The sequence below is a fragment of the Galeopterus variegatus genome, unplaced genomic scaffold (assembly GCF_000696425.1).
Source record: "Galeopterus variegatus unplaced genomic scaffold, G_variegatus-3.0.2 Scaffold219, whole genome shotgun sequence".
NCBI classification, from domain to species: domain Eukaryota; kingdom Metazoa; phylum Chordata; class Mammalia; order Dermoptera; family Cynocephalidae; genus Galeopterus; species Galeopterus variegatus.
In genome coordinates this window covers 119763-131547 of record NW_007726330.1, presented here as the reverse complement: position 1 = coordinate 131547, position 11785 = coordinate 119763, and the positions used below count along the sequence as shown (strand labels likewise).

Below are 11785 nucleotides of genomic sequence, written 5' to 3'. Positions count from 1 at the left end.
GAGGATTTCCAGGAAATCAGTTAAGTGTGGGCTCCAGAATCAGATGCACCACCTCATCCTACCTCATTTATGTCTGGTCTTACCCCTTCCCGAGGCCTCAAGGACCCTTCTCTTTGAGGAAGAATTCTCAGTCCTTGGTTTTGTGCTAAGGGCAGGGACCAGGTCTCACTTCTCTCTGCCCAGTCCCTGGCACACGGTAGATTCTCAATAAATATTTGTTGAAGGAATTCTGCCCAGAGATTATTGCCATTCTTGCCTGGGGGCAGACGAGGTCAAAGTTCCCTTTACTTTAATATTTTCTGACATCTTTTTTCCTTAAATGTTTTCTGGAAGTGGGACCATCAGGGGATATACAACATAGCAAAGCCTGGTGGATACTAGTACCAAAAGCACCTACCCACCAGCCCCAATACCCTCCTTTTTCACTCAGTTGAGATGGAGGAGACAGGATCTAGTAAAATGCGTCCAAGCATTCTTCCTCCAGGGCACAAGCTGTGGACGGCAGAAAGGCAATGGGGGTCTTCAGGACACTCACAGACTCAGACTTTTCATTTTTTTTTTTTTTTTAAAGATGACCGGTAAGGGGATCTTTAACCCTTGGCTTGGTGTTGTCAGCACCACGCTCAGCTAATGAGTGAACCAGCCATCCCTACATAGGGATCCGAACCTGTGGCCTTGGTGTTATCAGCACCACACTCTCCCGAGTGAGCCACGGCCCAGCCCCGGGCCTCAGACTTTTAAAATTGGAAGAGACTTTAGCTTGTTCAGACTAACCTCCTTTTTCAAGGCCCAGAGATAGTGAACAGTTTGCCCAAAGTCACGTGGCAAATTGCAGCAGAGTCAAACATGAACTCGGGTCTCTATCCCATCCCAGAGCCCTTTGCTTTGCCGCTGCACTACCTCCTTTGGCCATTAAGGGGGCACTCGTGGCAGGGTCCTGGAGAAGACAGGACGTCCCCAAAGATGCTCAGTCAACCTGGACGTACGGAGGAGAGAGACTGGCGTCCAGTCATGAAAATAAAATCGATTCTCCTGATAAGATGTTCTTGCTGGAGCCTGGCTGAGCCTGAATCAACAAACAAGGTCCTGAGCCTGAGCAGCTCCTGCCAAGCTGAGAGAAAGGAAAGAGGAGGGAAACTTACTCCAGGTTTCTCTTCCAGCTTTATTAGTTCACAGAGTTTATGACCTGATGCAGAGAACATTTTTGTGTGTAATTCAAACAAACTCTGTTTTCCCATTCCCTCAGTACCCTGCTAGGACAAGCCTGGGCTCATGATAACCAGCCCTTCGGTGACAACCTTAGGGTAGTCCACCAGCAAAGAATATTGAGGGGGAGCTCTGACCACACCACAGACGCAGGCAAAAGGGAGCAGGGCTGGGCTGGCAGCTGGCCCAGCCAACTACTTACTCCGGGGTAGACACTTCTCCCACAGCAGTGAGAAGAGAGGCCTCAGGAGGACAGGAGAGGGGAGTGGAAGGGCTTCTGTTGCAAAAGCAGCCCCATTTTCTCAACAGTCCTTGAGCTGCCTAGCAAGCTGTCTCCTCCCCTGGTCGGTCTGGCTTCTCCCAACCAGCACTTATCTTACCTGCCAAGAACACAGCGTGCGGCAAAGGAGGGAGGAAGAATCTAGAACAGGCCTGAGATTGGAGACCCCTCAGATCTACCCGAATCTAGGGCCCAAGCCAGGGGCTTCCCTTCTGCTTTCTGCATAGGTGCCAGGATGGGTACTCTACCTGATTTTTAATCTGTCCCAGTTGTGTATCCAGGCCAACTCTTCAGCCTGGCCTGCCACTTCTGCCTCTCACAGTCAGCATGAGGCCCAGTAATCTGTGTAAGGGCAGCCACACCACCCATCTTGGCTATTGTAATGGTAAGGCCTGGGTCACTTGGGAAGAGGGAAGCAGGGGATCCCCAGAGGAAGGGTGAGCTCTTCAGAACTGTCTGAAGGACAGAGGACAAGGAGAGACAATGTCAGAGGCACGTGATGGTCCAGTTGTAAGAGCAGCAATGGGAAGCTAGCTGAACAAGCTGGCCGTGAAAGGCCCAAGCAGGGCTCAGACCCACCTTCCTGGGCCCCAGGTAACCTGGTGTCCAAGGAGAAGAGTCAGGAGGGCCTGTTCCTGGATTCTGTTGTTGGAAGAAACACTGAGTCTTCAGAGGCCAGCCTCCGAGGTCCCAATTCCTGGCTGAGTCCCACCTTGCAGAGCCTGGACAACCTTTGATCCAGGCTTCCTGGGCTGCCTTTAGCTCAGCCCCTGGTAAAACAGCTGGAGATCCCATTCCTGGGTTGACACAGTGGCCACTAACTGACCTCAGGGCTCAGATGCTGGTCACATACGTGATCTCAGGGGACAGATGCTTCTTGGAACTGTCTCTGCCTTCTGGGGTAATATCCTGCTCTGGGGCAGCTTCCATGCTGGCTCCTTCCACCTCAGCCCTCCTGTCTCGCCTCTCCTTCTTCTGCAGGGCATAGAAGCTGCCACCCATGAAGAGGGCGGCTGAGATGAGGAAGAAGCTTGACAGGTAGAAAACGCAGCTGAAGTTGTTGGTGGCATCCAGGAGGAACCCTGGGGGACAGAGAGCAAATTAGGCCACTGCCTAGGGCTACCAGGCCTCCCCCAATAAGATGTGTGCTTCGTGAGAGCAGGGATTTTATTTTTGTCTCCACTGTACTAGGAATCACGGCTGGCACCCAGTAGGTACTCAGTAGATATTTATTGAATGAAAAGACGGGGGGTGGGGGGAGGTGGAACACTAAACCTACTCTAGCCTGGGCAAGAAGAGTCCTCAGGCCAGAAGAGAACTTAAGGGCACGACCCCCTCACCCTTGGGAGCAGGAAACCGAGGAGACAAGGGCTAGTGGAGTCTGGGACATTTGCGCAGCCACCTCTCAGGTCCCACCCATACCTCCTGATGCTCTCTCCACTTGCTTAGAGAACTCCCTTGGAAACTGTCCCCATTGGGCTGGAATCAACCTCCCATGTCTTACATAATAAGTGCCACCACATACTGTCTGTTGACTGCCTCCCAGCACCAACAGCTCTATACCCATTTCCTCATTTACTTGGAATGTCGCCCTCTCAGCTGTTCTCATGTGGGTCTCTACTTCCATATTGTTTTGTTTCCCTCCCAGCATAAATCACCATGTGGTCACAAACACTTCTCTTTGCTTTAATTCCTGACTTCTCCTCCAAAAGGTAAGCCCCAAGGGGGTAGGGACCTTTGTATTCAGCCATGTGCACCTAGTGACTGGCACTGGTGAATAAATGGTCAGGGCAGGTGTTCTCTTCTGCATTTTGCAGATGACATTGTGGCTCAGAGAAGGAAAATAACTTGCTCAGGCCCCTCAGGCAGGAAGGAGAACCAGAATGTTAATAATAGTAAGCACGCATATGCATAGCACTTACTACTTGCCAGGCTCTCCATTAAGCTTTTTTTTTTTTTTTTAAACATGACTGGTAAGGGGATCTTAACCCTTGACTTGGTGTTGTCAGCACTATGCTCTCTGAAGTGAGCAAACCGGCCATCCCTATATGGGATCCGAACCCATGGCCTTGGTGTTATCAGCACCGCACTCTCCCGAGTGAGCCATGGGCCGGCCCTCCGCTAAGCTCTTTACTGGGATCCTCACAAGAAGCCTTCAGGATAGATTCTGTTATCATCCCGGCCTTAATAATTTTTTAAAAAATGTAGGTATAGGGAGGAAGATGAAGGACTTAGGTTGGTCCAGTTTGCAAACCCATGTTTTTAACTGATCATACCCCGAGTGCCAGTTGGAGAACAGGCTGTAGCACAGTCTCCTGGGTGCCTGGAAAAAGTCAGCACCACGCCCACCCAGTGAGCAACCGGCCATCCCTATATGGGATCCGAACCCATGGCCTTGGTGTTATCAGCACCGCACTCTCCCGAGTGAGCCATGGGCCGGCCCTCCGCTAAGCTCTTTACTGGGATCCTCACAAGAAGCCTTCAGGATAGATTCTGTTATCATCCCGGCCTTAATAATTTTTTAAAAAATGTAGGTATAGGGAGGAAGATGAAGGACTTAGGTTGGTCCAGTTTGCAAACCCATGTTTTTAACTGATCATACCCCGAGTGCCAGTTGGAGAACAGGCTGTAGCACAGTCTCCTGGGTGCCTGGAAAAATCACAGATTCCAAGTTGCTACCCCTAGAGATGTGGGACTGGACCCAAGTCTGTCCAGATGGTTCCCCTTTGCTCCACTCCCCATACCCTACCCACCTAGGCCACACTTGGGCACATCTGGCTGCCCTCCCTCCCAGGGCCTCACCAGCCAGTGGTGGGGCGATGAGGATAGAAATGCCATCCAGGGTGGTGAAGAGGCCCAGGGCCCTGGGAAACTGATCCATGGGGACAACGTCCATGAGGACTTGGAAGATGAGGGCACCAATGACGCTCATAGACACGCTGTACACCAGTGAGTAGCCCACCAGCACCCAGAAGTCGGTCAACACTGCACACACCAGGTTGGTGAGCCCGTTGAGCAGGACGGCCAGGCAGAACAGGTACTTGCGGTGGCTGGCAAAGCCCTGCCGGCCTGCCACCAGTCCAGCCACCGGCCGCAGGAAGATGTTGCTAAGGCCGATGATGGTGATGAGCAGGGCTGCCTGTTGCTCGTCCACCCCATGCAACATGGCATATGGCACCAGGAAGATGGGTGGCAGTGGGAAACCCATGAACATCCATGTCACGCCCAGAGTATACACGCAGTAGCCCGTGTTATGCTGCAGGATGTCGAAGGCCAGGTGGTGCTGGATGGTCCGTCCACACACTGCCAGGCAGCCGCGTGCAGGTGTCTTGGAAGATGGAGGGGGAGCTTCTTTGGTCTCACGGGCCACAGGCCTCAGGATGGCCCCGCAGACACAGCAGTGGAGAAGGACCCCACCGAAGATAAGAAAGGTCCCCCTCCAGCCCAGGTCCTCCAGGAGGTAGCGGGAGAGCAGCGGCCAGAGTGTGATGCCAAGGGAGACACCTGCCGAGGCCATCGAGTTGGCCAGCGCCTGCCGGCGGACAAAGTACAAGCCCAGTGCCGCGATGCTCGACTGGAAGCTGAAGCACAAGCCCAGACCTGCAGTGCAAGAGGGGACACTAGCTCGGGGACATCCTGCGGCCCGCACCAGAACGGGGGTTCTGGGATCATGTCATTTGTCTGCCTTCTTTTGGTTGGAGCCCAGACCCATTTCCAAGTCCCCAGGGATTGAAGATGGAATCAGCCTGCTTGTAAGCTTCTCACCCCTCAGATCTGCCCTCCCAAGGCCATCAGGGACACTCGGGAGTACCAGAGTGAGCTTTTAAAAATCAAATTGGATTAAGTCCCTCCCTGCTTAACACCTTCCAAAGACTGCCCATCATTCTTGGAAAAAATCCAAAATATTGTATTTCCTATATCCTGGAAGGTTTTGTTGTGGTCTGGCTCTGGCCCACCTCTTGAATGCCATCTTAGGCCATTCCCTGTCACTCACCATGATCCAGCCACATCAGCTTCTTTCTCTTCCTCTGAACACCAAGCCGTCTCCTCCCTCGGGACATCTGCAGAGTTGTGTTCCCTACGCTTCCTGCGCTCCACTCCCGCGTCTGCTCAGAGGGGCCTCCCCAGCTCCCGCCCACTCCACGCCTGCACCTGCACAGCTGAACATGCTGGAGAGGAAGCTAGGGACCACACATGGCAGTGGTCCTCGGCGGCCCAGGGTGCCACTATGGCCCCCTTGGTCATTCACTCGCCCTCCTAGGTGACCATCTGGGCCCCTTCTTCCTCTGTGCACCCCAACACCTCCTCCCGTCCTCACACTCAGCTGCCTGCCCACCCGTGCTGACGGTGCACCCATGCTCCCTGTGGCCAGCCCTCCACTTCTGCACTGCATCTTGTCTACTCAGAGGCATCCCCTCCAGCAATCCCTTCTCTCCTGCATCATCCTTTTTGTCCTCTTTGCTAGACCATTCTCCTTCATCATTATGTCAGTCTCCTGTAAAAAAAAAAAAAAACAACAACCCTCTCTTGGCCCCACAATCCCTTCTGGGTACTGGCCCGTTTCTCTGGTCCCTTACCTCGAAATGCTCTGGAAGTACTGTTTACATCTGCCATCTCCAATTCCCCTCCGCCTGATCTCTTTGGAGCCTGTTCCAATCAGACCTTCACCTTCACCTCTGTACCAGACTTGCTCTTATTGAGGTCTCCAACCTCCAAGTTGCTAAATGCAAATGTCAAGTCTGGTCCTCACCTTATCAACCCATCGGTGGCTCGACACACTTCATTCACTCACTTTCTTGAGAAACTCTCCTGATTCTCCTCCTGCCTCTCTGGTCATGTTTTCTTGCCCAGACCTCTGGAGACCACTGGAGTGTTTAGAGGAGCTCAGTCCTCCAAGCTCTTCAGCTGCCCACCCTCCCTCCCTCAGGGACAGCAGGGAGATACCCCATCTCAAGACTTGAATACGCCCCATCTCCTGAGTCCTGAACGGCCAGCTCTAGCTCAGGGCTTCTCCCTTGAACTCCAGACTTTACGGGACCAAACCTGAGCTTCTCATCTTCCTCTAAGTCTGCTCCTCCCCTAGTTTTCCAATCATACTTAATGGCTACTCCATCCTGCCAGTGGTTCAGGGCAAAAAACCTTGGTGTCAGCTTCTTGACTCTTGGAATCTTAGATCATCCTTGACTCTTCTTTCTTTCTTTTTTTTTTCCTTTTTGTCTTTTTTCGTGACCAGCAACGGGATCGCAACCCTCGGTGTCGCGCCCGCACCGCGCTCAACCAGTGAGCGGACCGGTCTCTATATGGGATCCAAACCCTCAACGGGAGCGCCGCTGCACTCCCAAGCGCCACACTCTACCGAGTGCGCCACCGGGCCGGCCCTTGACTCTTCTCTCTGCACTGGGCCTCACCTCTTCTCATCACCGCCATCAGACCACCCTCTGTGCTGTGAGCACCTCATGCCCATGACCACGTGCCTCTGACACGACAGCTAGAGAGATGCTTTACAAAGAGCAGTTGGATAATGTCACTCACCCCTCTGCCTGAACCCGTCAAATGGCTTCTCATCTCACTACAAAACCTTTTATGAACTGAACCCCCATTCAGCCTCTCCCCCATCTCTTTGACCCCCTTAGTCATGCCCTGTTAACCTATTGGCCACTCCGCTGCACTTGAACTTCAGGGTCTTTGCCTCTGCTGTTCCCTCTACCTGGAATGCTCTTCCCCAGAGAGCGTCATGTCGGATTCCCTCACCTCTATTAGGTTTCTGCTCAAACATCCCCTTCTCCTCGAGGCCCTCCCTCATGGCCTTGTTGAAAATCGCAACCCACCCCCAACCCCACTTTTTTTCTTTTGGCAGCTGACCAGTATGGCAATCTGTACCCTTGACCTTGGCAGTATAACACTGCCCTCTAACTAACTGGGCTAACTGGCCAGCCCTCCTACTTTATTTTCTGCATTGGGTGTCTTAGATATTTTACCTGTTGACTCATTTCATGTCTGCCCACCCCCACCCTGGGCCAGGATACTATCACATCACCTGTCCTGTCTTCTTAAGCACTGTTGAGACCAGAAATATTTAAATATTCTTACTTATTTGTTGGTTGTCGATCTCCCTCACTGGACTGTGAGCAGTTCCAGAAGATTAAGAGGCTTGCCTGCCCTGTCCACTTGCACCTGGCACTTTTTAGTAGGTGCCCAGAAATTCTTGAGATGGAATGACAGTCACCTGTGAGGAATCCTGCCGTGAGGTACAGCTGGCTCAGGGTTTGGCAGAAGGAGCCGGCCACCATGCCCAAGCTGGCCAGCATGCCCCCCAGCATCACAGTCACTCGGCAGCCAAAGCGTCCCACTAGGATGCTGCACAGGGGTCCTGTGGGGAGAAGACGGCCAGCAGGTGGCAGCTGGATGAGGAGGTTGGAGGTAGGAGGATAGCTTGGGTGGGGGAGGGGTTCCAGTAGGAACCGGCCACTCCAGGTGGCTTAAAGGGCACAGCCCTGGAGCCTACAGGCCTGTATTCTGATCCCCTTCCTGGCACAGACTGACTATGTGGCCTGATCCCTTTCTGTGCCTCAGTTTCCTCCTCTACAGAATGAGGGGTCAGACTGTGTGATGTTTGACCCTAGATCCCTAGAGGGGTAGACCAAGGGCTTGCACTGCACTGACCTGGGGCCAGTTCTATCCAGGTGAAACAGGACTGGTTCATGACATGAGTGGATACCCCTTGCTTGGGGTCTGTCTCTGGGTGGAGGGTGGGGTTGTCCCAGGGCATCTAAATCATGGTGAGGGGCCGGCCCGCCTGATCCCTTTCTGTGCCTCAGTTTCCTCCTCTACAGAATGAGGGGTCAGACTGTGTGATGTTTGACCCTAGATCCCTAGAGGGGTAGACCAAGGGCTTGCACTGCACTGACCTGGGGCCAGTTCCATCCAGGTGAAACAGGATTGGTTCATGACACGAGTGGATACCCCTTGCTTGGGGTCTGTCTCTGGGTGGAGGGTGGGGGTGTCCCAGGGCATCACAACACCAAATCAAGGGTTAAGATCCCCTTACCGGTCATCTTTTAAAAAAAAAAATAATAAAAAAATAAAAATAAATCATGGTGAGCACCTCCAGCCCCTGTTCTACCTGCCCCCCAATCCTCAGGAAGACTGGGCACAGTCCTCCTGCCACCTTCCAACCTGTACAATTGGGTGGAACCCTGGGCCACTCTGCACCTCTTTGCACTGGCCTCTGGAGTGTTCTGGAGAAAATCAGGTGGGGTACATTTTCCCCTTCCCCATCACCCCCAGCCACCACCAAAGTCTGCACCTAGAGGTTTGGCTTCATGTGGAGGGGGGCCTCTCTCCCCCCACCCCCACCCCTGCAAGCTGCTTTCTCACCAGCCCACATCTCCACAAGGAGAAATGAACCAGTCCAAGCAGGCTGCTCCTGGACACTTCGCAGGGGCCCCATTCACCAAGCACCCTGCCCCCAAGTAAACATAATAGAGCTTCTCCAAGTTACTCTTCCAGAGCGTGGCCATGCAGTGTGTGTGCGTGCACGTGTGTGTGTGCATTTGGCATGGAAGGGGATGTGTGGTATGAGCCCGTGTGATATGAGAGTGACAGAGGAGTGAGCAGCCCATCAAGGAGAGATAATCAGCAGTGGTTGCTGTCTCTGCTACTGTCGAGGGAAAGGTGAGGCTTTGGAGTGGACATGACAAGTGACCACACATCTTCCCCACTCCTGAGACATTGGCCTGACTCAGGGAAGGTGACTTTGGGGAAAGCCCTGAGTCATGGAGTGGGTTGGGGCTGGGACTTGGGCCAGCTTGATAGCCAGGGAGCTAGGGTGGGGCCCTGGAAAGCAAAGTATTTCCTCTGCAGGGCGTGTCTGCCTTGAGTTCACTCTGCAGCCCCAGGCAGGCCGGTACTTTGTGCTGCCCTCACCTCTAAAGGGTGTGAAGGCGGGGTGCTGGAAAGGGTCAGTAATACTGCCAAGCTTAAAATGTCTACAGTGTTCTGAATGAGCACGGGCTAAAGGGGTGTGTGTGTGTATGTGTGTGTGTATGTAAGAGATGGATGGACAGACAGACGGGAATCCCACACCAACTGAAATGCTGATGTGCCTGATAGGGGGTGGTGAGCCCAAAGCTGGCTGGGGAGCCGGGGGCCCTGCTGGATGCCTGGTTCCCAGCTCCTGGCCAAGGCCCCCTCTGCCTGTGTGAGAAGGAACCATTTGAGATTCCCACTCCCTGCCCCAACCTTGCAGGCCAAGAGGCCATGCAGTCTGGGTCAGATCTGGCCTCTCTCCTTGCCCTGAGCTCAATCCCCAAGTGGCAGATTCAGGGGACATCCAGGAGGGTGGCAATCTCTCTCCCAGTCTGACCTCCCTCCCTCCTAATTCCAGTGAGGGACCTGGAATGATAAGCAGGCTGCTGGTGCCAGGGGAGGGAGTGGCAAGGAAGTAGGCAGGGAGATGGGGTCAGCTGAGCCAAGCAAACACATGCAAGAGCCTGTGGGCCTGTCAGGTCATGGCCTGTTCCCCATGCCCCCCACTGAGGTTACTGTCTGTGGAGTCTCCCTGGAGAGCACAGGAGCTCGGGCAGGTCCCTACACCTGTGGCTACTGTGAAGAACCCTCCTGGGCAGCTCCTGCCTGGCCCCCATTCCTGGAGGAGCCAACCAGGTCACAGAGGCCTCCAAGACCTGTGGTGAGAACGAGCAAGGAGAGGGGAGGCAGGGGCTGCCTTCCCTCCATTGCCCCAGCCTTTGAACCTCCCCTCTGCAGGGAGCCCTGGGGAGAGATGGCGCACTTGCCCTGCCTCCCTCTTGTTCCTGGGGTCTTTCCCCAGGCTTCTTTCCCATCCTGTAGCCCCAGTGAGGGCCTCCAGAATATTATTCAGAGCCACATATATTTCCTAGCTCCTAGCACCTTCCAGGGGCCCACGTGGTCTTCCCTGCCATCCCATGTGGGAGCTGGGCAGGATGCTGGGTATTACCTCCAGCATTGCTGAGATAGAAACTGAGGTTCAGAGATATCACCCAGCTGAGAAGCAGCAGAGACTTGGTCCTCTGTCCTCAACACCGGCTCCTCCCAGTCTGCCACTGAGCACCCCTGCATGCCTAGTCTGGATCAATCCCAGATCTCTCTAGATCATCTAGGTAGATCCAAGGGTCCCATTGAGAGGACTTCAGGCTCTTGTCTGGCTTTAGGCCTTAGGCACTTTCCCATTCTCTCCTCCTCCCCAGCCCAGCCTCCTGGAGACACAATCCAGTCCAGGTGGATCTCAGCCAGGGAGCCGTCCCTGCTGAAATCAGGTGAAATCTTAAGAATTCACCCAGGAGGTAAAGTTTTTGGCCTCAGAGAGAGGGACCCAGGGTGCCAGCAAGGTTGTGGCTTCCTCCCCCACCCCAGGCCCTTTCTCATCCCTCCCTTGGCCCCTGCCCATGCTGCTTACCCCCAGAGTGGAGTACAGCCAACAGGATGGAGGGGAACCAGGAGGTCTCGCTGTTGCTAGCCTGGAAGTCTCGCTGCAGTTCAGTGAAGAACACGCCGATGCACGTGGAGAAGCCCAGGGTGAGGCCCTGGCTCACCATCGTGGCCAGCAGTACCACCCAGGCCCAGCCACCGTCCGTTCGCTCCAGGGCCCGAGGCATCCTCCTCTATAAACACCGTGGTGGCCTCACTGCCACTGTGACCACTGCCTGGGGAAGGGACAGAATGGAGCCCAGTGGTTGGCAGCCACCTGCCACCTTCCCTGGGCGGTTAAAACCATCCGTTCTGCTTGCCTCAGCACCAGTTATCACAAAGGGGCACCGCCCCCTGGGAGGTGGCCAGAGCCCCTACGCATTGGCCTCAGCATCTCCTTTCACCCACTTTCCAGAGCCAGCCTGGCAAGAGGTGGAAGGAAGGACAGGAACAACAGGGTGAGTGGCACTCAGTGGCACAAGGCAGGTGGGTGGAATTCTTTATAGCTGTCTCATCACTTGGTGGTCAGCAGGTGGGACTTCCTCACTTGCTCAATAACTGCTTGTAGGATGGAGCAGACCTCTGGGGCCAGTGTGGTCCCAATGCCCCCCAAAGCACCCAAGGATCCATTTTCAAACAGTCAGGACCAGGCTTCCTGCCCACCAGCACAGACTTCTGCAGTGCTACAGAACAGCAAAGTTCATGTCAGTGCTGTTGTAAAAACCAAGGTGAGCAAGCCAGGGCTGGGTGCAAGAAACGTCCACCCCACAGCTTAAAAAGGGCACCCAACCAGCAGCTTTCAAGAAGGCACAGGTCTCGTCTGAAGGTCCCTTGAAATCACCCCACAACACT

At 54.2% G+C, this 11785-nt stretch overlaps 1 protein-coding gene across 1 annotated transcript; it reads right to left on the bottom strand.

The window, feature by feature from the left end:
- Window positions 1–2057: 2057 nt before the first annotated feature.
- Window positions 2058–11140, bottom strand: SLC16A5 (solute carrier family 16 (monocarboxylate transporter), member 5). Its single transcript, XM_008566058.1, has 4 exons — window positions 10923–11140; window positions 7713–7856; window positions 4289–5086; window positions 2058–2568 (listed from the first exon to the last, which is right to left on the bottom strand). Exons 1-4 carry the CDS (start codon window positions 11119–11121, stop codon window positions 2321–2323), a joined length of 1389 nt encoding a protein of 462 aa, XP_008564280.1. The 5' UTR covers window positions 11122–11140; the 3' UTR covers window positions 2058–2320.
- Window positions 11141–11785: the final 645 nt, after the last annotated feature.

Coding starts and splice junctions, on each gene's coding strand:
- SLC16A5 (XM_008566058.1), bottom strand. CDS start 11,121: ATGCCTCGGGCCCTGGAGCGAACGGACGGTGGCTGGGCCTGGGTGGTA. Junction 7,857..10,922: donor GGCTGTACTCCACTCTGGGG/GTAAGCAGCATG, acceptor TTCTCCCCACAG/GACCCCTGTGCAGCATCCTA. Junction 5,087..7,712: donor CACGGCAGGATTCCTCACAG/GTGACTGTCATT, acceptor CTTGCACTGCAG/GTCTGGGCTTGTGCTTCAGC.